The following is a 26,908-nucleotide window of genomic DNA, read 5'->3' on the forward strand; positions in this document are numbered from 1 at the left end:
TTTGTAGCGGTTTTTTTCTGCTTAATATTGGTGATGGTGTAAACAGCATCGTGTGCGTTCCTGACTAAAATGTAAGTACACGGCGAATATAGCATTGTTTTTAATGCTAAAATGTCTATAATGTGTTAGCAAACAAACACTCAACCGAGTGTTTGTTTGCCACAATGTTTCTGCGTGACTATATAATTCGCCAGCTCAACTTTCGCCCTTTTTAATGGCGACATACTTCCTGTTACACGGTAGTTAACCAATCTTACCACTAGAGGGCGACATAATCCACGTTTAAAGCACTGTCTAAAATCAACAGTATTTATTCTCCATTCAACCCTAATGGATTGTTTTAGTAGTCCATGTAAATTTGTTTGTATATTTGTTTTATAACACATTGTAGAGTATATTATATTATATATGGCATTATAAATATCCTGTTATATTATTGCATAATATATTGCCTAAATGTATCCTAATCATTCTTTGTACGTGTTCCCTTTAGACCACACACACACACATATACATATACCACACACACACACAAACATATTCCACACACACAACCGAATTGTCCAACTTCCCCATTCTGCATCCAGAGTAACCTACTTATCAAATGTTGCAAGATTAACACTAATAACACAAAGCTGCTATGTAGGCAGTTTTTTTTACTTTAAAACTTATAATCGACGGATAAATCTGAAATTGATTTAGTAAAAATTAATATGTATTAATATATGACTTATTTGTAACACTGTTTTATCTTTAGTCTGATGACTTTTTTGTTTTTAAACTTTTCATTGCTACCAAAAACAATGTTCACAGGATTTTAAAATGTTTTTTTATTTCGGGCTCCAATTACTTCACATTAAATATTCCACTTTGAACATTTTGGGGGGTTTTCCTATTAGATAAATATGGTTTTGACGAAAGGGGTATAAAAAGAGTTAACACTTGATATCAACGAAGAGATTTGAAGTTTTTTCGATAGATAATTTAATAGTTAAAAATAATCAAAAAATGTATTTAAAAATAAATAAATAAATAAATAAATATATATATATATATATATATATATATATATATATATATAAGAGAAATACTTGAATTTCAGTGTTCATTTATTTACACATATACACACACATAACACTCATCTACTCATTGTTGAGTTAAGGGTTGAATTGTCCATCCTTGTTCTATTCTCTGTCACTATTTTTCTAACCATGCTGAACACCCTCTCTGATGATGCATTCTGCTTCGTCTCCTTGTTGTGTGCGCAGTTGTGCACTGCACTCTCTAAAAGCCTGTATATGTTAATGTCACATATGCATGTACAGTAGATGGCAGTATTGTGCTGTTTAAGAAAAAAACATATATATATATATATATATATATATATATATATGATCTATAGATATTTAAGCATAGAAATTAAAAGGAAAATATTAATATATGACTTATTTTTAACACTTTAACGACTGAGAATCTTTTGGATCCCTGGGACCTTTATTATTCACCCTAATGGTTACAATACAAATTGTAATGGGTTTGAAAATGAAAAATATCAAAATAGCCCCCGCCTGCTTTCATTTTTCAGTGTGCAGACCTCAGTGGAAAAAGTTTGGACACCCCTGCTTTAGGGTGTGTTCCTATGTTTAGTATATATATATATATATATATATATATATATATATATATATTGCAAATATTAGCTCAAGTTGGCATAAGTGGCAAAAAAGACTGAGAAAGTTGAGGAATGCTCATCAAACACTTATTTGGAACATCCCACAGGTGAACAGGCAAATTGGGAACAGGTGGGTGCCATGATTGGGTATAAAAATAGCTTCCATGAAATGCTCAGTCATTCACAAACAAGGATGGGGCGAGGGTCACCACTTTGTCAACAAATGCGTGAGCAAATTGTCCCACAGTTTAGAAACAACATTTCTCAACCAGCTATTGCAAGGAATTTAGGGATTTCACCATCTACGGTCCGTAATATCATCAAAAGGTTCAGAGAATATGGAGAAATCACTGCACGTAAACGGCAAGGCCTGTGACCTTCGATCCCTCAGGCGGTACTGCATCAAAAAGCGACATCAGTGTGTAAAGGATATCACCACATGGGCTCAGGAACACTTCAGAAGATCACTGTCAGTAACTACAGTTTGTCGCTACATCTGTAAGTGCAAGTTAAAACTCTACTATGCAAAGCCAAAGCCATTTATCAACAACACCCAGAAACGCCGCCGGCTTCGCTGGGCCCGAGCTCATCTAAGATGGACTGATACAAAGTGGAAAAGTGTTCTGTGGTCTGACGAGTCCACATTCCAATTTTTTGGGGGGAAACTGTGGACGTCGTGTCCTCTGGACCAAAGAGGAAAAGAACCATCTGACTGTTATAGGCACAAAGTAGTGCCCAAGACATGGGTAACTTACACATCTGTGAAGGCACCATTAATGCTGAAAGGTACATACAGGTTTTGGAGCAACGTACGAGCCATCCAAGCAACGTCTTTTTCATGGACGCCCCAATGCCAAGCCACATTCTGCTTGTGTTACAACAGCGTGGCTTCATAGTAAAAGAGTGCGGGTACTAGACTGGCCTGCCTGTAGTCCAGACCTGTCTCCCATTGAAAATGTGTGGCACAATATGAAGCCTAAAATACCACAACGGAGACCCCCGGACTGTTGAACAACTTAAGCTGTACATCAAGCAAGAATGGGAAAGAATTCCACCTGAAAAGCTTCAAAAATTGGTCTCTTCAGTTCCCAAACGTTTACTGAGTGTTGTTAAAAGGAAAGGCCATGTAACACAGTGGTAAAAATGCCCCTGTGCCAACTTTTTTGCTAAGTGTTGCTGCCATTAAAATTCTAAGTTAATGATTATTGGTAGTAAAAGAGTGCGGGTACTAGACTCTCAATATCTTGTCTTTGCAGTCTATTCAATTGAATATAAGTTGAAAAGGATTTGCAAATCATTGTATTCTCTTTTTATTTACCATTTACACAACGTGCCAACTTCACTGGTTTTGGGTTTTGTACATAGCTCGTCTTCTAAATTGATCAACAAATGTTGCAACTCTATGAATATGGGACAGATATTACACGTTTTACTTCTTTCGACTCATTTTCGATCATTATTTATTTTAAATGTTATGTTGATTGTCTTTTGTTTGACCTTAAATGAATGAAATCAAACATACAAACATCCCCGTGATGTGTTTAGCCGTCACAATATGCCTTTGGTACATCATCCTGACATTGAGTTGGGAAATGAGAGGATACACATTTCAAGTCAACATGTAGAGATGTTTTGATGATGAGCAATGTTTTTATTACTTTTACTTTACCTTGGGCCCCCCACATCTGCGGTCCTCTCCAAGGTTTCTCATTGTCATCCCACTGAGTTGAGTTTTTCCTTGCCGTGATGTGGGATCTGAACCGAGGATGTCGTTGTGGCTTGTGCAGCCCTTTGAGACACTTGTGATTTAGGGCTATATAAATAAACATTGATTGATTGATACTGTTGAAAGAAATGCAAGTGATGCTGCCTTTGCGGTATCATTTGTATTTTATTGACACCACACACATACTTAAGTGAGAAAATATACTTTATTTTTGGAGACCAAGATGATATCACTTAAAGTATTCCAATGATGTGATAAGAGGACCGCGGTGTCATCCTAGCACTCTTCTATTTCAGATGGAAGAGAATGTGAATAAAGGCTGTAGTGAGTGCTGTTTGGCTCTGGAAAAAAAACACAAATAAAAATAAGTTAGAATAACTTATTTAAAAAAAAAAAAAAAAAAAAAAGTTAAACATACACAAGTCATACACAGTTTTTTTAGTGTGCGTGTGAATAATCTGATAGTTTTGAAGCTGTATCGTTATCCATCAGTTAACAATTGTACATCTGTTGCAGCTGAATTGAAATTGTTGCCCGGCTTATGTTGTCAGGAATTGTTTTCCGTTTGTCTAATATAGACACTTACATCATGTGTTGTCTTCATTATCGCACTTATTTAAGACTTTTAAAGTCATTTTAAAAGTAGGCTAATATAACTAATATAGACACTTACATCATGTGTTGTCTTCATTATAACACTTACATAAGACTTTTAAAGTCATTTTGATAGTAGGCTAATACAGCTAATATAGACACTTACATCATGTGTTGTCTTCATTATAACACTTACATAAGACTTTTAAAGTCATTTTGATAGTAGGCTAATACAGCTAATATAGACACTTACATCATGTATTGTCTTAATTATAACACTTTTAAAGTCATTTTGATAGTAGGTTAATATAACTTATATAGACACTTACATCATGTGTTGTCTTCATTATCGCACTTATATAAGACTTTTAAAGTAATTTTGATAGTAGGGTAATATAACTAATACAGACACATCATGTGTTGCCTTCATTATCACACTTATATAAGACTTTTAAAGTCATTTTGATAGTACGCTAATATAACTAATATAGATACTTACATCATGTGTTGCCTTCATTATCGCACTTATATAAGACTTTTAAATTAATTTTGATAGTAGGCTAATATAACTAATATAGACACTTACATCATGGGTTGTCTTCATTATAGCACTTATATAAGACTTTTAAAGTCATTTTGATAGTAGGCTATTATAACTGATATAGACACATCATGTGTTGCCTTCATTATCGCACTTATATAAGACTTTTAAAGTCATTTTGATAGTAGGCTAATACAACTAATATAGACACTTACATCATGTGTTGTCTTCATTATAACACTTAAGACTTTTAAAGTCATTTTGATAGTAGGCTAATACAGCTAATATAGACACTTACATCATGTGTTGTCTTAATTATAACACTTTTAAAGTCATTTTGATAGTAGGCTAATATAACTAATATAGACACTTACATCATGTGTTGTCTTCATTATAACACTTACATAAGACTTTTAAAGTCATTTTGATAGTAGGCTAATACAGCTAATATAGACACTTACATCATGTATTGTCTTAATTATAACACTTTTAAAGTCATTTTGATAGTAGGTTAATATAACTTATATAGACACTTACATCATGTGTTGTCTTCATTATCGCACTTATATAAGACTTTTAAAGTCATTTGATAGTAGGCTAATATAACTAATATAGACACTTACATCATGTGTTGTCTTTATTATAACACTTACATAAGACTTTTAAAGTAATTTTGATAGTAGGCTAATATAACTAATACAGACACATCATGTGTTGCCTTCATTATCACACTTATATAAGACTTTTAAAGTCATTTTGATAGTAGGCTAATACAGCTAATATAGACACTTACATCATGTATTGTCTTAATTATAACACTTTTAAAGTCATTTTGATAGTAGGTTAATATAACTTATATAGACACTTACATCATGTGTTGTCTTCATTATCGCACTTATATAAGACTTTTAAAGTAATTTTGATAGTAGGGTAATATAACTAATACAGACACATCATGTGTTGCCTTCATTATCACACTTATATAAGACTTTTAAAGTCATTTTGATAGTACGCTAATATAACTAATATAGATACTTACATCATGTGTTGCCTTCATTATCGCACTTATATAAGACTTTTAAATTAATTTTGATAGTAGGCTAATATAACTAATATAGACACTTACATCATGGGTTGTCTTCATTATAGCACTTATATAAGACTTTTAAAGTCATTTTGATAGTAGGCTATTATAACTGATATAGACACTTACATCATGTGTTGCCTTCATTATCGCACTTATATAAGACTTTTAAAGTCATTTTGATAGTAGGCTAATATAACTAATATAGACACTTACATCATGTGTTGTCTTCATTATAACACTTAAGACTTTTAAAGTCATTTTGATAGTAGGCTAATACAGCTAATATAGACACTTACATCATGTGTTGTCTTAATTATAACACTTTTAAAGTCATTTTGATAGTAGGCTAATATAACTAATATAGACACTTACATCATGTGTTGTCTTCATTATAACACTTACATAAGACTTTTAAAGTCATTTTGATAGTAGGCTAATACAGCTAATATAGACACTTACATCATGTATTGTCTTAATTATAACACTTTTAAAGTCATTTTGATAGTAGGTTAATATAACTTATATAGACACTTACATCATGTGTTGTCTTCATTATCGCACTTATATAAGACTTTTAAAGTCATTTGATAGTAGGCTAATATAACTAATATAGACACTTACATCATGTGTTGTCTTCATTATAACACTTACATAAGACTTTTAAAGTAATTTTGATAGTAGGCTAATATAACTAATACAGACACATGTGTTGCCTTCATTATCACACTTATATAAGACTTTTAAAGTCATTTTGATAGTACGCTAATATAACTAATATAGACACTTACATCATGTGTTGCCTTCATTATCGCACTTATATAAGACTTTTAAATTAATTTTGATAGTAGGCTAATATAACTAATCTAGACACTTACATCATGGGTTGTCTTCATTATAGCACTTATATAAGACTTTTAAAGTCATTTTGATAGTAGGCTATTATAACTGATATAGACACTTACATCATGTGTTGCCTTCATTATCGCACTTATATAAGACTTTTAAAGTAATTTTGATAGTAGGCTAATATAACTAATATAGACACTTACATCATGGGTTGTCTTCATTATAGCACTTATATAAGACTTTTAAAGTCATTTTGATAGTAGGCTATTATAACTGATATAGACACTTATATCATGTGTTGCCTTCATTATCGCACTTATTTAAGACTTTTAAAGTCATTTTGATAGTAGGCTAATATAACTAATATAGACACTTACATCATGTGTTGTCTTCATTATAACACTTACATAAGACTTTTAAAGTCATTTTGATAGTAGGCTAATACAGCTAATATAGACACTTACATCATGTGTTGTCTTAATTATAACACTTTTAAAGTCATTTTGATAGTAGGCTAATATAACTAATATAGACACTTACATCATGTGTTGTCTTCATTATAACACTTACATAAGACTTTTAAAGTCATTTTGATAGTAGGCTAATACAGCTAATATAGACACTTACATCATGTGTTGTCTTAATTATAACACTTTTAAAGTCATTTTGATAGTAGGCTAACATAACTAATATAGACACTTACATCATGGGTTGTCTTCATTATAGCACTTATATAAGACTTTTAAAGTCATGTTGATAGTAGGCTAATACAGCTAATATAGACCCTTACATCATGTGTTGTCTTCATTATAAAACTTATATAAAACTTTTAAAGTAATTTTAATAGTAGGCTAATATAGACACTTACATCATGTGTTGCCTTCATTATCACACTTATATAAGACTTTTAAAGTCATTTTGATAGTAGGCTAACATAACTAATATAGACACTTACATCATGTGTTGTCTTCATTATAACACTTATATAAGACTTTTAAAGTAATTTTGATAGTAGGCTATTATAACTGATATAGACACTTACATCATGTGTTGCCTTCATTATCGCACTTATATAAGACTTTTAAAGTCATTTTGATAGTAGGCTAAGATAACTAATATAGACACATCATGTGTTGTCTTCATTATAACACTTACATAAGACTTTTAAAGTCATTTTGATAGTAGGCTAATACAGCTAATATAGACACTTACATCATGTGTTGTCTTAATTTTAACACTTTTAAAGTCATTTTGATAGTAGGCTAACATAACTAATATAGACACTTACATCATGTGTTGTCTTCATTATAACACTTATATAAGACTTTTAAAGTCATGTTGATAGTAGGCTAATATAACTAATATAGACCCTTACATCATGTGTTGTCTTCTATATAAAACTTTTAAAGTAATTTTAATAGTAGGCTAATATAACTGATATAGACACTTACATCATGTGTTGTCTTCATTATAACACTTACATAAGACTTTTTAAGTCATTTTGATAGTAGGCTAATACAGCTAATATAGACACTTACATCATGTGTTGTCTTAATTATAACACTTTTAAAGTCATTTTGATAGTAGGCTAACATAACTAATATAGACACTTACATCATGTGTTGTCTTCATTATAACACTTATATAAGACTTTTAAAGTTTTTGATTGAATTATTTATTTCAAACCTGCACAGTACAACAACACAACATTTTGGCAGGGACATTTATGCAAGGCTTGAAAAGGTGTTGGATGAAGCAGATGCTTATAATATCCCAACCCCTCTCACTCATTCCACATTTAACATAAACAATATAATACAAGAACAATACTATACAAACAAAAACAAGAAAAGCTCCTGTACACTAACAATACAATAGTACCACTGTTACTATAAAACAAGACGAGACGAGACAAAACACACACACACACACACACACACATACACACTTACACACACACACAGGCCCAAACACTCTCTGACCATACACCTCTCTCCCATCGCTCTGTGCTGAGGGCATCACTCTCTTTCCTCCTCATACTTCTTCAGTACTTCTTTTTTAAACAGTCTTTTAAATGTAATCATGTTAGAACAGGTTTTTAACTCTTCCCCTAAGTTGTTCCACAGACTGACTCCACGCACTGAAATGCACATTGATTTTAAAGTTGTTCTAAATTTAGGAAAATATAATTTGTTGTTTCCTCGTAGACTGTAACTATGATGAGCATCTCTATCCTGGAATAGGTTTTGTATATTGGATGGTAGAGAGTTTTGGGATGCCCTAAACATAATTTGAGCAGTTTTAAAATTGATCACATCGTGCAGTTTAAGTTGCTTTAACTCCATGATTAGTGGATTTGAATGATGTAAGTAGTGAACATTGGACACAATCCTAATGGCCTTTTTCTGCAGAGTGACTAAAGGCTGTAGATGAGATTTATAACAATTTCCCCAGACTTCAACACAATAGTTTAGATAGGACATAATAAATGAATGATACAATAAAAGCAGAGCATTGGTGTTCAATAAATGACATGATCTCCTCATCATTCCAACACATTTAGCAACTTTTGTCCTCAGGTAATTTATATGAGGCTTCCATGATATATTTTCATCTATTACCACTCCTAAGAATGAATTTTGTTGAACATATTCTATTAGTGTATCATCAATAACAATCCTGATGGGTATTTCACTTTTGCGATTGCTAAAGAGCATGATTTTGGTCTTCTTTAAATTCAGAGACAATTTGTTGGTATTAAACCACGTTTTTAACTTGATCATCTCCTCAGTTACAGAGGCCAGAAGTTGCTTTACGTCGTCACCTGCACATGTAATGGTTGTGTCGTCAGCAAAGAGGATGAACTTCAGCAGTGTTGATACTTTACATATTTCATTGATATACATTATAAATAGTGTGGGTCCCAGTATCGACCTCTGGGGGACTCCACAGGTTATGTTCATGAGTGTAGATTGATGTTGGTCGATCTGAACAATCTGCTGTCTCTCATTCAAGTAGCTCTTCAGCCATTTCCCTGCCACTCCCCTTATGCCATAGTTTTCCAGTTTGTTTACCAAAATCTGGTGATCAATGGTATCGAAAGCCTTTTGCAGGTCAATAAAAATTCCTAAAACAAATTTGTTTTAGGAATACCTAAATAAAGTCATGTTGATAGTAGGCTAATATAACTAATATAGACCCTTACATCATGTGTTGTCTTCTATATAAAACTTTTAAAGTAATTTTAATAGTAGGCTAATATAACTAATATAGACACTTACATCATGTGTTGTCTTCTATATAAAACTTTTAAAGTAATTTTAATAGTAGGCTAATACAACAAATATAGACACTTACATCATGTGTTGCTTTCATTATCACACTTTTCATTTTTTGCGGCTCCAGACAGATTTTAATTTTTAATTTTTGGTCTAATATGGCTCTGTCAACATTTTAGGTTGCCAAACCCTGTCTTTATTTATATTTGTGATTAACACATGCTTTCATAGCATTCGACATGGTTGTAAACTGTAAGTAGGTTAGATATAATCAAACTCAAGAGTAAGATTACTCATTAACTGTTGTTATTTGAGTGGGCCTCTGTTGTGGAAAAGCGGGGCCCCCGACGTCACAAAGGTTAAGAACCCCGGCCGTACGTTACCTTCGAAGCATTCAGGGATTTGGAGCTTTCCATCAATGCACTGGGTCGACACAGCATAGCCGCACTTCCTGTCTTGAGCCATGCAGTAGACGGACACAATGTCACGATGGAGGACTCTGTTAGGCTGCAGGGCTTCAATCCAGACTTTTTTTTCGTTGTACAATATTCTTCCTCTTTTTATGTCGATGCTGCATGGAGCTGCATGTCACAGGAACAACAATACCTCAAATGAGTTCTACTATTTCTGTCTATGGTGCTCGTCCTTCGCACCATAGACAGAGGCGGGGCATGTGCGGACGGCGAGACACAGCTGGCAGGTGATTAGATTTCACAGGTGGTACGTGTTAATCTAATCATCTGTTGTCTTTAACAGTAAGCGGCCGGGAGCAGGAGGGGAGAGAGGATACGGACGTGGCTGAAAATATAGCACGGATGTGTAAACGTTTTCCACTGAAGGCCGCTCACTGAAAAATGAAAGAATGCGGGGACCAGTTTGGTATACAATACAACATATAATGTAACCATTGAAGCTCCCATCAATTTTGGTGAAGGTTGAAGGTCCCGGGGACCCAAAAGGATCCCAGTCATTAAAGTGTTAAAATAAGTCATCCATTAATAATTTCCTTTGACACTTAAATTTAAATCAACTTCAGATCCACCCTTTCCCATAAAGTTGTATGTTTTAAGTTTAGGCCTTAAAAACAAATAAAATAAAAAAAGAAACCCCATGCATTCAAAAATTGATTCTTTGTTGTGAAGTAATTGGAGCCCGTGTGTAATGTTCTATATCATGGGTGTCAAACTTCAGTGCCCTTCCCGAAAATCGTCACGTCCCTTTTTGTATTTTGTAGCGTCCCGGAAGAGTTAGTGCTGCAAAGGGTTCTGGGTATTTGTTCTGTTGTGTTTATGTTGTGTTACGGTGCGGATGTTCTCCCGAAATGTGTTTGTCATTCTTGTTTGGTGTGGGTTCACAGTGTGGCGTATATTTCTAACAATGTTAAAGTTGCTTATACGGCCACCCTCAGTGTAAACTGTATCGCTGTTGATGAAATATGTGTTGCATTCACGTGTGTGTGCGTACAGAAGCCGCACATTTCTTGTGACTGGGCGGGCACGTTGTTAGAAGGGATGAAAAGCGGACGTGACAACAGCTCGTAGAGGACGTTAAAAGCAGTGCCTGTAAGGCACACCCCCAAGACTGTGGTCCGGGTGGTCTACGAGGTATAATGACTGATGAACACCTTTGTTCGATAATGAAGGTTGCCTCAGCTCAAAGCCTGAGCCCCGAGATTAATGAACTATCATCCAAGAAAAGATGGCAGGTATCTGGCTTGGGCACATCAGATTAGATCAGTGTGTTGCAAACTGAGCAGTTTAAAGTCCAGAATGGTTGGTTTATTCATTATTTTATTTTCAAATGTATTAGCCTGTGGAAAAAGTTAATGTTGATATTTACCTCAGAAGGCTGCAAATAGAAAAGAGGCCTTCAATGTTTGTATAAATTGTATTTGATATGCCATTGATATTTTTTAATTATTATTATTATTATTTGAAACTCGATTTTGCATGTCACTATAAAGTTATATAAGCCTTGCTTGTTCAATATTTAATGCAAAACTTGTTTAGGTCCCTATCAAAAAGGTTAATTTATTCAACCTTGGCCCGCGGCTTTGTCCAGTTTTAAATTTAGGCCCACTCTGTATTTGAGTTTGACACCCCTGTTCTATATTGTCAGTGGAACATTTAAAGTGTTGGTGTATCTCTTATGTGTGACTGCCATCTACCGGTCACACTTATCATTACACCATGGACCAAATACAATAGCTTCAAGGTCGGTAAGCACAACCAGAATTATTCCGTACATTAGGCGCACCGGGTTATAAGGCGCACATTTTTGAGAAAATTAAAGGATTATAAGTGCACCATATAGTCCGCAAAATACGGTGCATACATATATATGTTTGTGGAGGGAGGTGTGGCCTGCAGGAGCAAAGGTCACCGCCTCTGTCTATGGTGCGAAGGACGAGCACCATCGGATAGGGGTCTGGCATGTGCGGACGGCGAGACACAGCTGGCAGGTGATTAGATTTCACAGGTGGTACGTGTTAATCTAATCATCTGTTGTCTTTAACAGTGAGCGGCCGGGAGCAGGAGGGGAGAGAGAATACGGACGTGGCTGAAAAGTTGCGTCCTGCTGGAGAGAAAAGTTTTGATAAAATCGATATACATTAAAACCTGGTTAAAAACTGCACGCTCGGTTTTGGTGCTGTGTCTAACAGTGGAACTGCTGGGACGCAACTTCCACAATGTTATATATTATATTTTTCTTCTTCTTTCTATCCACTCCTAAATATATTCATTTAATAAAGTCAAATACAAATAGGGCAACAACAAAAAAGTATCCACCACGCCCTCTTTTGTAAAGTAAATCTGTACAGTAGATATGTGCATATACATCAACAATATGATTTGCTGAGTGGCTGGACAGGTCAGATTTAAAATAAATAAATAAACAAAACACATTTTTTCCCCCTTGGGTCTGGATTGTGGACCGTGGCGGGCCGTAGTTTGGGGACCCCTGCTCTAGATCAACTTCAGATCAGTCTGTCCATTTTAAGGTTTTATTATTTTTTGAGCAATGACAGTTTTGAAGTAAGAAAAACTGCCTGCATGTTTTTTTTTTTGCGTTATTATTGTCAGTATTACATGTTCTCGTTACATTACACCTGTATGCTCTTATATTCCACTTGTTTATGTTTTTTTCTGTCATAGTATTATTAGAATGTGCCATGTAAATTAGGTCCCCTGCAATATAGTATCATTGTTGCATACTTGCCAACCCTCCCGGATTTTCCGGGAGACTCCCGAAATTCAGCGCCTCTCCTGAAAACCTCCCGGGACAAATTTTCTCCCGAAATTCAGGCGGACCTGAGTGACGTGTCGACAGCCTGTTTTCACGTCCGCTTTCCCACAATATAAACAGCATGCCTGCCCAATCACGTTATAACTGTAGAATGATCGAGGGCGAGTTCTTAGTTTCTTATGTGGGTTTATTGTTAGGCAGTTTCATTAACGTCCTCCCAGCGCGGCAACAACACACAACAACAGCAGTCACGTTTTTGTCTACCGTAAAGCAGTTCGTCTGCCGTAAACACACAATGTTGTGACACTCTTAAACAGCACAATACTGCCATCTACTGTACATGCATATGTGACATTAACATCTAGGGCTTTTAGAGAGTGCAGTGCACAACTGCGCACACAACAAGGAGACGAAGCAGAATGCATCATCAGAGAGGGTGTTCAGCATGGTTAGAAAAATAGTGACAGAGAATAGAACAAGGATGGACAATTCAACCCTTAACTCAACAATGAGTAGATGAGTGCTATGTGTGTGTAAATGTGTAAATAAATGAACACTGAAATTCAAGTATTTCTCTTATATATATATATATATATATATATATATATATATATATATATATATATATATATACATATATATATATATACAGGTAAAAGCCAGTAAATTAGAATATTTTGAAAAACTTGATTTATTTCAGTAATTGCATTCAAAAGGTGTAACTTGTACATTATATTTATTCATTGCACACAGACTGATGCATTCAAATGTTTATTTCATTTAATTTTGATGATTTGAAGTGGCAACAAATGAAAATCCAAAATTCCGTGTGTCACAAAATTTGAATATTACTTAAGGCTAATACAAAAAAGGGATTTTTAGAAATGTTGGCCAACTGAAAAGTATGAAAATGAAAAATATGAGCATGTACAATACTCAATACTTGGTTGGAGCTCCTTTTGCCTCAATTACTGCGTTAATGCGGCGTGGCATGGAGTCGATGAGTTTCTGGCACTGCTCAGGTGTTATGAGAGCCCAGGTTGCTCTGATAGTGGCCTTCAACTCTTCTGCGTTTTTGGGTCTGGCATTCTGCATCTTCCTTTTTACAATACCCCACAGATTTTCTATGGGGCTAAGGTCAGGGGAGTTGGCGGGCCAATTTAGAACAGAAATACCATGGTCCGTAAACCAGGCACGGGTAGATTTTGCGCTGTGTGCAGGCGCCAAGTCCTGTTGGAACTTGAAATCTCCATCTCCATAGAGCAGGTCAGCAGCAGGAAGCATGAAGTGCTCTAAAACCTGCTGGTAGACGGCTGCGTTGACCCTGGATCTCAGGAAACAGAGTGGACCAACACCAGCAGATGACATGGCACCCCAAACCATCACTGATGGTGGAAACTTTACACTAGACTTCAGGCAACGTGGATCCTGTGCCTCTCCTGTCTTCCTCCAGACTCTGGGACCTCGATTTCCAAAGGAAATGCAAAATTTGCATGGTTGGGTGATGGTTTGGGGTGCCATGTCATCTACTGGTGTCGGTCCACTCTGTTTCCTGAGATCCAGGGTCAACGCAGCCGTCTACCAGCAAGTTTTAGAGCACTTCATGCTTCCTGCTGCTGACCTGCTCTATGGAGATGGAGATTTCAAGTTCCAACAGGACTTGGCGCCTGCACCCAGCGCAAAATCTACCCGTGCCTGGTTTACGGACCATGGTATTTCTGTTCTAAATTGGCCCGCCAACTCCCCTGACCTTAGCCCCATAGAAAATCTGTGGGGTATTGTGAAAAGGAAGATGCAGAATGCCAGACCCAAAAACGCAGAAGAGTTGAAGGCCACTATCAGAGCAACCTGGGCTCTCATAACACCTGAGCAGTGCCAGAAACTCATCGACTCCATGCCACGCCGCATTAACGCAGTAATTGAGGCAAAAGGAGCTCCAACCAAGTATTGAGTATTGTACATGCTCATATTTTTCATTTTCATACTTTTCAGTTGGCCAACATTTCTAAAAATCCCTTTTTTGTATTAGCCTTAAGTAATATTCTAATTTTGTGACACACGGAATTTTGGATTTTCATTTGTTGCCACTTCAAATCATCAAAATTAAATGAAATAAACATTTGAATGCATCAGTCTGTGTGCAATGAATAAATATAATGTACAAGTTACACCTTTTGAATGCAATTACTGAAATAAATCAAGTTTTTCAAAATATTCTAATTTACTGGCTTTTACCTGTGTGTGTGTGTGTGTGTGTGTATATATATATATAAGAAATACTTGACTTTGTGAATTCTAGCTGTAAATATACTCCTCCCCTCTTAACCACGCCCCCAACCCCGCCCCGACCACGCCCCCCACCTCCCGAAATCGGAGGTCTCAAGGTCGGCAAGTATGCATTGTTGTGATTGGCTTGTTCATAGAGCTAAACACACAAAAACTTCATCGGTCAAACATAGTATATGATGTACCTTTGCAGGCTGGCTTGTCAGACCATTCTCCATTCTTCTGACAAACAGTTTGGAAGCTTCCTTCCAGCTCGTAGTCGCCATTGCAGCCGTAGCTGACGATCTCCGTGAGGAAGTAAAGTCTCTTGTCCTCGGCAGACATGAACCCATTGGTAATGTTCTCCGGTGGAGGACATGTGACCACTGAAAAGAGTCGGGGAATAAATATCGGAGGTTTTTAAAACACAACTACTTTTCTGTACGGTGTAAACCAGGGGTCTTCAACTTTTTCCACGCCAGAGACCCTCAAACTGACCCCTATATATCTTGTGTACAATTGTGTTTTAAATTAAACTGGTCTCGAGGGCACCCGGTTATTGGGCAATACTAAAATATTCAAAGGATATGGTATTATCTGCTAGCTGGCAACTAGCGCACTAATTGCTAGCTGGCAACTATAGCGGTAATCAGGGCAGTTGTTAGGAATTCTGGGTTTCTTGAAAGTATACCGGTGTGGGCCCCTCTACCCCGTTCATTGCCTGTGCGTGTGTGGCAGTGTGGGCCCTAATGGGTTGTTGGCCCTTAGAATTGTCATCGCCTTTCCCCTGTATGACGTGGCCGACGCTAATCGCTAGCTGGCAACTGGAGCACAAATCACTAGCTGTCACTACAGCGCTAATCACTAGCTGGCAACTATAGAACCAATTACTAGCTGTCACAACAGCGGTAATCACTAGCTGGCAACTAGAGAACCAATTACTAGCTGTCACAACAGTGCTAATCACTAGCTGGAAACTAGAGAACCAATTACTAGCTGTCACTTCAGCGCTAATCACTAGCTGGTAACTAGAGAACCAATTACTAGCTGTCACAACAGCACTAATCACTAGCTGGCAACTAGAGAACCAATTACTAGCTGTCACTTCAGCGCTAATCACTAGCTGGCAACTAGAGAACCAATCACTAGCTGTTACTACAGCGCTAATCACTAGCTGGCAAGTAGAGAATCAATTACTAGCTGTCACAACAGCGCTAATCACTAGCTGGCAACTAGAGAACCAATCACTAGCTGTTACTACAGCGCTAATCACTATCTGGCAACTAGAGAACCAATTACTAGCTGTCACAACAGCACTAATCACTAGCTGGCAACTAGAGAACCAATTACTAGCTGTCACTTCAGCGCTAATCACTAGCTGGCAACTAGAGAACCAATCACTAGCTGTTACTACAGCGCTAATCACTATCTGGCAACTAGAGAACCAATTACTAGCTGTCACAACAGCACTAATCACTAGCTGGCAACTAGAGAACCAATTACTAGCTGTCACTTCAGCGCTAATCACTAGCTGGCAACTAGAGAACCAATCACTAGCTGTTACTACAGCGCTAATCACTATCTGGCAAGTAGAGAATCAATTACTAGCTGTCACAACAGCGCTAATCACTAGCTGGTAACTAGAGAACCAATTGCTAACTGTTACTACTGCGCTAATCACTAGCTGGCAACTAGAGAACCAGTTACTAGCTGTCACAACAGCGCTAATCACTAGCTGGCAACTAGAGAACCAATTACTAGCTGTCACAACAGCGCTAATCACTGGCTGGCAACTAGAGAACCAATCACTAGCTCTTACTACAGCGCTAATCACTAGCTGGCAACTAGAGAACCAATCACTAGCTGTTACTACAGCGCTAATCACTAGCTGGCAACTAGAGAACCAATTACTAGCTGTCACAACAGCGTGAATCACTAGCTGGCAACTAGAGAACCAATCACTAACTGTTACTACAGCGCTAATCACTAGCTGGCAACTAGAGAACCAATTACTAGCTGTTACTACAGCGCTAATAGCTAGCTGGCAACTACAGCAATATTCGGTAGTTGGCAAGTAGAGCTCTAATCGTTAGCGGGCAACTAGAGTGTTCTTCAACAGCCAAATTGTTCCTACCTGCTGTTCTTAAATTGCTGAATGCCAAATGGTTAGCGCCTCTATCATAATTTGCATATAAACATGCCCTTATTTCCACAATATGCATATGTAAACACCCTAATTCCGTCATTTGCATAGGTAAACATACCTTAATTCCCCCATGTAAGGGCACAGCCGAACATCAGACACACGGAGAAAACACAAACAGATTACAGATTACCATGGGGGAAATACATAATGTCAAAATGTACGTTTAAAGGGGAACATTATCACAATTTCAGAAGGGTTAAAACCATTAAAAATCAGTTCCCAGTGGCTTAATTTATTTTTCGAAGTTTTTTTCAAAATTTTACCCATCACGCAATATCCCTAAAAAAAGCTTCAAAGTGCCTGATTTTAACCATCGTTATATACACCCGTCCATTTTCCTGTGACGTCACACAGTGATGCCAATACAAACAAACATGGCGGAAAGAACAGCAAGCTATAGCGACATTAGCTCGGATTCAGACTCGGATTTCAGCGGCTTAAGCGATTCAACAGATTACGCATGTATTGAAACGGATGGTTGTAGTGTGGAGGCAGGTAGCAAAAACGAAATTGAAGAAGAAACTGAAGCTATTGAGCCATATCGGTTTGAACCGTATGCAAGCGAAACCGACGAAAACGACACGACAGCCAGCGACACGGGAGAAAGCGAGGACGAATTCGGCGATCGCCTTCTAACCAACGATTGGTATGTGTTTGTTTGGCATTAAAGGAAACTAACAACTATGAACTAGGTTTACAGCATATGAAATACATTTGGCAACAACATGCACTTTGAGAGTGCAGACAGCCCAATTTTCATCAATTAATATATTCTGTAGACATACCCTCATCCCCTATCTTTTCCTGAAAGCTGATCTGTCCAGTTTTGGAGTTGATGTCAGCAGGCCAGGGAAGCTAGGGTCGATATTCTTCTATGCCATCTCTGTCGTAGCATAGCTTTCGTCGGTGAAGTGTGCGGAACAAACGTCCAATTTCTTGCCACTTTCGCATCTTTGGGCCACTGGTGCAACTTGAACCCGTCCCTGTTCGTGTTGTTACACCCTCCGACAACACACCGACGAGGCATGATGTCTCCAAGGTACGGAAAACAGTCGAAAAAACGGAAAATAACAGAGCTGATTTGACTCTGTGTTTGTAATGTGTTTGAGAAAATGGCGGATTGCTTCCCGATGTGACGCCACGTTGTGACGTCATCACTCCGAGAGCGAATATTAGAAAGGCGTTTAATTCACCAAAATTCACCCATTTAGAGTTCGGAAATCGGTTAAAAAAATATATGGTCTTTTTTCTGCAACATCCATCCATCCATCCATCCATCTTCTTCCGCTTATCCGAGGTCGGGTCGCGGGGGCAGCAGCCTAAGCAGGGAAGCCCAGACTTCCCTCTCCCCAGCCACTTCGTCCAGCTCCTCCCGGGGGATCCCGTGGCGTTCCCAGCCCAGCCGGGAGACATAGTCTTCCCAACGTGTCCTGGGTCTTCCCCGTGGCCTCCTACCGATCGGACGTGCCCGAAACACCTCCCTAGGGAGGCGTTCGGGTGGCATCCTGACCAGATGCCCGAACCACCTCATCTGGCTCCTCTCGATGTGGAGGATCAGCGGCTTTACTTTGAGCTCCCCTTGGATGACAGAGCTCCTCACCCTATCTCTAAGGGAGAGCCCCGCCACCCGGCGGAGGAAACTCATTTCGGCCGCTTGTACCCGTGATCTTGTCCTTTTCGGTCATGACCCAAAGCTCATGACCATAGGTGAGGATGGGAACGTAGATCGACCGGTAAATTGAGAGCTTTGCCTTCCGGCTCAGCTCCTTCTTCACCACAACGGATCGATACAGCGTCCGCATTACTGAAGACGCCGCGCCGATCCGCCTGTCGATCTCACGATCCACTCTTCCCTCACTCGTGAACAAGACTCCGAGGTACTTGAACTCCTCCACTTGGGGCAAGATCTCCTCCCCAACCCGGAGATGGCACTCCACCCTTTTCCGGGCGAGAACCATGGACTCGGACTTGGAAGTGCTGATTCCCATCCCAGTCGCTTCACTTTTTTCTGCAACATCAAGGTATATATTGACGCTTACATAGGTCTGGTGATAATGTTCCCCTTTAAGAACAGTTGCTGAATGGGGCCCAGTGTCGGTAGAAGAACAGGAGAGAAGTGTACCTCGACATTCAGGTGTCTGGGTCCAGTTTCCATGAGCAGTGCATTCTGCATGCGCGTTTCCAAAGACGGCATAAGGAGGCAGGCACTTGTATGTCCCATGAGTGCCGAAATGAGTGGTATTTCCTCTGATCTTCTTATTATAAATGATCAGACCAAACTTGGGTATTGGAGCGAGACCACATGTCACAGCTGACAGGGGAGGGAAAACATATTAGTGCTAAAAATACCGTTAGAATGTTTATTGTTAAATGTACGTTTGCACTCTGGTTTGGATGCGCTCCATGTTCCATTGGCTTGGCATTTAGCACTGCTGGGCCCAGACAAAGTGTACCTGTGGAGAGATAACAATTCATTTTTGACTTTAAGGCAGTGCTTCTCAATTAGAAGAAAACATTTATTTGCGCTTCCACAGCCCACGACTAAATAATTTGTATGTACAAAACCCAAAACCAGTTAATTTGGCACGATGTGTAAATGGTAAATAAAAACAGAACACAATGATTTGCAAATCCTTTTCAACTTATATTCAATTGAATAGACTGCAAAAACAAGATACTTAATCTTCCAACTGAGAAACTACATTTTGTTTAGCAAATAATCATTAACTTAGAATTTAATGGCAGCAACACATTGCAATAAAGTTGGCACAGGAGCATTTTTACCACTGTGTTACATGGCCTTTCCTTTTAACAACACTCAGTAAACGTTTGGGAACTGAGGAGACCAATTTTTGAAGCTTTTCAAGTGGAATTCATTCCCATTCTTGCTTGATGTACAGCTTAAGTTGTTCAACAGTCCGGGGGTCACCGTTTTCGTATTTTAGGCTTCATATTGCGCCACACATTTTTAATGGAAGACAGGTCTGGACTACAGGCAGGCCACTCTTTTACTTTGAAGCCACGCTGTTGTAACACGTGGCTTGGCATTGTCTTGCTGAAATAAGCAGGGGCGTCCATGATAACGTTGCTTGAATGGCAACATATGTTGCTCCAAAACCTGTATGTACCTTTCAGCATTAATGGCGCCTTCACAGATGTGTAACAGATGTGTACCCATGCCTTGGGCTCTAATACACCCCCATACCATCACAGATGCTGGCTTTTCAACTTTGACAATAACAGTCCGGATGGTTCTTCTCCTCTTTGGTCCGGAGGACACGACGTCCACAGTTTCCAAAAACAATTTGAAATGTGGACTCGTCAGACCACAGAACACTTTCCCACTTTGTATCAGTCCATCTTAGATGAGCTCGGGCCCAGCGAAGCCAGCAGTGTGTCTGGGTGTTGTTGATAATTGGCTTTCGCTTTGCATAGTAGAGTTTTAACTTGCACTTACAGATGTAGCGACGAACTGTATTTACTGACAGTGGTTTTCTGAAGTGTTCCTGAGCCTATGTGGTGATATCCTTTACACACTGATGTCGGTTTTTGATTTAGTACCACCTGAGGGATCGAAGGTCACGGCCTTGCTGCTTACGTGCAGTGATTTCTCCATATTCTCTGAACCTTTTGATGATATTACGGACTGTAGATGGTAAAATCCCTAAATTCCTTGCAATAGCTGGTTGAGAAATGTTGTTCTTAAACTTTTGGACAATTTGCTCACGCATTTGTTGACAAAGTGGTGACCCTCGCCCCATCCTTGTTTGTGAATGGCTGAGCATTTCATGGAAGCTGCTTTTATACCCAATCATGGCACCCACCTGTTCCCAATTAGTCTGTTCACCCGTGGGATGTTCCAAATAAGTGCATAATGAGCATTCCTCAACTTTATCAGTCTTTTTTTGCCACGTGTGCCCACTTTTTGGAAACATTAAATTCCAAATGAGCTAATATTTGCAAAAAATAACAAAGTCTACCAGTTCGAACATAAAGTATCTTGTCTTTGCAGTCTATTTAATTGGTTATAGGTTGGGAAGGATTTGCAAATCATTGTATTCTGTTTTTATTTACCATCTACACAAAGTGCCAACTTCACTGGTTTTGGGTTTTGTATATAAACTTGTTATACACATATGCATAATATTTTATCCGAATTAGCATTAAATTAAACAAAAAAATAAATAAATAAAAATAAAATAATAAAATACATTAATTGTAATGTAATTTGTCGTGAGTTGATGCACTGTGTTGGTTTTGTTCTTTGAACAAAGTGATGTTCATGCGCGGTTCATTTTGTGCACCAGTAAAAAAAAAAAAAAATACAACTTTGTCTTGAATTTGAAAAAAACCCCACATTTTATTTTTCAATTAAAGGGGAACATTATCACCAGACCTATGTAAGCGTCAATATATACCTTGATGTTGCAGAAAAAAGACCATATATTTTTTTAACCGATTTCCGAACTCTAAATGGGTGAATTTTGGCGAATTAAACGCCTTTCTAATATTCGCTCTCGGAGCGATGATGTCACAACGTGACGTCACATTGGGAAGTAATCCGCCATTTTCTCAAACACCGAGTCAAATCAGCTCTGTTATTTTGCGTTTTTTCGACTGTTTTCCGTACCTTGGAGACATCATGCCTCGTCGGTGTGTTGTCGGAGGGTGTAACAACACGAACAGGGACGGATTCAAGTTGCACCAGTGGCCCAAAGATGCGAAAGTGGCAAGAAATTGGACGTTTGTTCCGCACACTTTACCGACGAAAGCTATGCTACGACAGAGATGGCAAGAATGTGTGGATATCCTGCGACACTCAAAGCAGATGCATTTCCAACGATAAAGTCAAAGAAATCTGCTGCCAGACCCCCATTGAATCTGCCGGAGTGTGTGAGCAATTCAGGGACAAAGGACCTCGGTAGCACGGCAAGCAATGGCAGCAGTTTGTTCCCACAGACGAGCGAGCTAAACCCCCTATCGACCCTAGCTTCCCTGGCCTGCTGACATCAACTCCAAAACTGGACAGATCAGCTTTCAGGAAAAGAGCGCGGATGAGGGTATGTCTACAGAATATATTAATTGATGAAAATTGGGCTGCACTCTCAAAGTGCATGTTGTTGCCAAATGTATTTCATATGCTGTAAACCTAGTTCATAGTTGTTAGTTTCTTTTAATGCCAAACAAACACATACCAATCGTTGGTTAGAAGGCGATCGCCGAATTCGTCCTCGCTTTCTCCCGTGTCGCTGGCTGTCGTGTCGTTTTCGTAGGTTTCGCTTGCATACGGTTCAAACCGATATGGCTCAATAGCTTCAGTTTCTTCTTCAATTTCGTTTTCGCTACCTGCCTCCACACTACAACCATCCGTTTCAATACATGCGTAATCTGTTGAATCGCTTAAGCCGCTGAAATCCGAGTCTGAATCCGAGCTAATGTCGCTATAGCTTGCTGTTCTTTCCGCCATGTTTGTTTGTGTTGGCTTCACTATGTGACGTCACAGGAAAATGGACGGGTGTTTATAACGATGGTTAAAATCAGGCACTTTGAAGCTTTTTTTAGGGATATTGCGTGATGGGTAAAATTTTGAAAAAAACTTCGAAAAATATAATAAGCCACTGGGAACTGATTTTTAATGGTTTTAACCCTTCTGAAATTGTGATAATGTTCCCCTTTTAAGAAGGGTTCGGTGAATGTGCATATGAAAACGGTGGGTTTCGATAGCTCCAACAAGGTTAAGAATCACTGACCTAGAGGCACTTTGGTTGAGTCTGCTCTGTGTGCGGCTTCGGTGATTGGTGTTTAGGATTTTCATGACGTCATGTCAGGCTCACGTCCGGCTAATTAAATATGCGTGGTGGTCCAGCCAGCTTGTGTTTTCAATGGGTACTATTGGCGTCATTTAGCCTTCTTTTTTTTTTTTTTTTAAAGAAAAATGCCCTATGATTGTGTTGTTTTGGGCTGTAGGAACCGTTCAAATCACAAAATGGATAAACGTTCCTTTGGGGGGTAATTAAAAAGGGAGGAATGCTAGATTTTACGAAACGACTACGAGAAAAATGGCACGCATACGATAAGTCTGGAAACGCAGCCGACGTATAATCCTTGGTGTCACTCGGCAAAGCTTTTTTTTGATACAGTATATGGATCTACCAACCACGTTTCCATATGAGTTGGGAAATTGTGTTAGATGTAAATATAAACGGAATACAATGATTTGCAAATCATTTTCAACCCATATTCAGTTGAATATGCTACAAAGACAACATATTTGATGTTCAAACTGATAAACATTTTTTTGTTGTTGTTGCAAATAATCATTAAGTTTAGAATTTGATGCCAGCAACACGTGACAAAGAAGTTGGGAAAGGTGGCAATAAATACTGATAAAGTTGAGGAATGCTCATCAAACACTTATTTGGAACATCCCACAGGTGTGCAGGCTAATTGGGAACAGGTGAGTGCCATGATTGGGTATAAAAACAGCTTCCCAAAAAATGCTCAGTCTTTCACAAGAAAGGATGGGGTGACGTACACCCCTTTGTCCACAACTGCGTGAGCAAATTGTCATACAGTTTAAGAACAACGTTTCTCAAAGTGCAATTGCAAGAAATTTAGGGATTTTTACATCTATGGTCCATAATATCATCAAAAGGTTCAGAGAATCTAGAGAAAACACTCCACGTAATGGCCGGAAACCAACATTGAATGACCGTGACCTTCGATCCCTCGGACAGCACTGTATCAAAAACCGACATCAATCTCTAAAGGATATCACCACATGGGCTCAGGAACACTTCAGAAAACTACTGTCACTAAATACAGTTGGTCGCTACATCTGTAAGTGCAAGTTAAAGCTCTACTATGCAAAGCGAAAGCCATTTATCAACAACATCCAGAAACGCCGCCGGCTTCTCTGGGCCCGAGATCATCTAAGATGGACTCATACAAAGTGGAAAAGTGTTCTGTGGTCTAACGAGTCCACATTTCAAATTGTTTTTGGAAATATTCGACATTGTGTCATCCGGACCAAAGTGGAAGCGAACCATCCAGACTGTTATCAACGCAAAGTTCAAAAACCAGCATCTGTGATGGTATGGGGGTGCATTAGTGCCCAAGGCATGGGTAACTTACACATCTGTGAAGGCACCATTAATGTTGAAAGGTACATACAGGTTTTGGAACAACATATGCTGCCATCTAAGCGCTGTCTTTTTCAATCACGCCCTTGCTTATTTCTGCAAGACAATGCCAAGCCACATTCAGCACGTGTTACAACAGCGTGGCTTCGTAAAAAAAGAGTGCGGGTACTTTCCTGGCCCGCCTGCAGTCCAGACCTGTCTCCCATCGAAAATGTGTGGCGCATTATGAAGCGTAAAATACGACAGCGGAGACCCCGGACTGTTGAACGACTGAAGCTCTAAATAAAACAAGAATGGGAAAGAATTCCACTTTCAAAGCTTCAACAATTAGTTTCCTCAGTTCCCAATCGTTTATTGAGTGTTGTTAAAAGAAAAAGTGATGTAACACAGTGGTAAACATGCCCTTTCCCAACTACTTTAGCCATGAAATTTTAAGTTAATTATTATTTGCAAAAAAAAAAAAAAGTTTATGAGTTTGAACATCAAATATCTTGTCTTTGTACTGCATTCAATTGAATATGGGTTGAAAAGGATTTTCAAATCATTGTATTCCGTTTATATTTACATCCAACACAATTGAACTGAAGTGAATTACATTTATATAGCGCTTTTTCTCAAGTGACTCAAAGCGCTTTACATTGTGAAACCCAATATCTAAGTTACATTTAAACCAGTGTGGGTGGCACTGGGAGCAGGTGGGTAAAGTGTCTTGCCCAAGGACACAACGGCAGTGACTAGGATGGCGGAAGCGGGGATCGAACCTGCAACCCTCAAGTTGCTGGCACGGCCGCTCTACCAACCGAGCTATACCGCCCCAATTCCCCAACTCAAATGGAAACGGGGTTTGTATTCCATTGCATTGTTAGATTTTTTTGCTCGTATCTGTTTTTTTCTGGAAGATCTAGGCCCCTTGCGTACTTGGTTGACCACCACTGTTTTTCCACTTCCGGGAAGAAGCCACAAGACGAAATACAAACAATAGCTGGCTGGAGGAGTTGTTGCTGCAGCATTTAAGAATATGTTGACATTCTGCAAGGCAAAGCTGTCGTCTTGTCCACGATTCAAGTCGGATTCAAATCAGTGCGCATAACAGACGGTTTATTATTTTCAAAGTGCGTCATTACCACAACCCCAACAGAATTTATTTGCTTTACCCCTCATGGCAGGTGTAGTTGATTGTACTGTTGTACACCGTATCCTGGTAGTGTATTTCTCCATTGACCGGTGGGCGTGGATAAGGACATCGTTTTGCTACAAGAGAGACTACATCAGAGCGAAGCAAGAAACATGGACAAATAGCAGAGTCTGAGACCCACCGCAGCACATGAACATGGTTTTGGTCCACTCTCCACGCTCTGTACATACAATTGTTCGGGGGCCAAACATGGACGTGTATCCCATTTCACACGACAGCAGAAACTCTGCACCGGGACTAAAGTACCTCTGCTGATGGACAGCTTTAACGTGGACACCCAGTTTGGGCATTGAACACACTGCCGGGAGAAATGACAGAAGTAAATTAGACTACGACAATCGGTTCTATCCTAGTTAGGTTCCTTTACCAACTGTATACACTTCATCATGTGGGGAATCAAAATGGGACAAATAAATTACCGTTGTGTTCTTCTGTGGTCGCGGTGGAGAGGAATTTGCATAAGAGCAACAAATATATCCATTCCATGCTGAGTATAAAAGTACAGAGTTCTTTCCTGTGGTGATAAGTAATGTCCGTTCACTGTTTGCGCTTGTCCCAAAGTAAACAGATAAGAGGTGTGCACTTGTTGCTTGCAGATTATCCTGCTTTTGGTTTTGATTCCGGCAACACGCAACCCTCTAAAGTTGACTAAAATATTGAGACAAAACAGTCCAGACTAGTGGCAGGCCTTGTGCAAGGTTCCTGCCCAGCCCGGGTCCACAAATACCCACTGACTGAGAGTAGGAATGGGTATCTTTCATGTGTGAATCGATACCAATTCCCGGGAATCAAAACCCATACTTGCCAACCTTGAGACCTCCGATTTCGGGAGGTGGGGGGTGAGGGGCGGGGGCGTGGTCGGGGGTGGGGCGGGGGGCGTGGTTGGGGGCGTGGTTAAGATATATATATATATATATATATATATATATATATATATATATAAGAAATACTTGACTTTCAGTGAATTCTAGCTATATATATATATATATATATATATATAAATAAAATAAATACTTGAATTTCAGTGTTCATTTATTTACACATATACACACACATAACACTCATCTACTCATTGTTGAGTTAAGGGTTGAATTGTCCATCCTTGTTCTA

At 38.7% G+C, this 26,908-nt stretch overlaps 1 protein-coding gene across 1 annotated transcript; it reads right to left on the minus strand.

Moving 5' to 3' along the window:
- Positions 1-3,549: 3,549 nt before the first annotated feature.
- On the minus strand, positions 3,550-26,579 carry LOC133570150 (beta-2-glycoprotein 1-like). The gene is made up of 8 exons (XM_061922858.2): positions 26,218-26,579; positions 25,920-26,096; positions 25,758-25,854; positions 19,838-19,914; positions 19,584-19,772; positions 15,462-15,641; positions 10,128-10,325; positions 3,550-3,739 (listed from the first exon to the last, which is right to left on the minus strand). The coding sequence occupies exons 1-8, from the start codon at positions 26,282-26,284 to the stop codon at positions 3,675-3,677; spliced, it is 1,050 nt and encodes a 349-aa protein (XP_061778842.2). The 5' UTR covers positions 26,285-26,579; the 3' UTR covers positions 3,550-3,674.
- Positions 26,580-26,908: the final 329 nt, after the last annotated feature.

Source organism: Nerophis lumbriciformis, linkage group LG27, assembly GCF_033978685.3.
Source record: "Nerophis lumbriciformis linkage group LG27, RoL_Nlum_v2.1, whole genome shotgun sequence".
Classification (NCBI taxonomy): Eukaryota; Metazoa; Chordata; class Actinopteri; order Syngnathiformes; family Syngnathidae; genus Nerophis; species Nerophis lumbriciformis.

What these genes read in the sequence shown, in the direction of transcription:
- LOC133570150 (XM_061922858.2), bottom strand. Translation starts at nt 26,284, where the DNA reads ATGGAATGGATATATTTGTTGCTCTTATGCAAATTCCTCTCCACCGCG. An exon ending in AACCATGTTCATGTGCTGCG is followed by an intron (nt 25,855 to 25,919) that starts GTGGGTCTCAGA and finishes TCTCTCTTGTAG; the next exon opens with CAAAACGATGTCCTTATCCA. An exon ending in AACTACACCTGCCATGAGGG is followed by an intron (nt 19,915 to 25,757) that starts GTAAAGCAAATA and finishes ATCTCTCCACAG; the next exon opens with GTACACTTTGTCTGGGCCCA.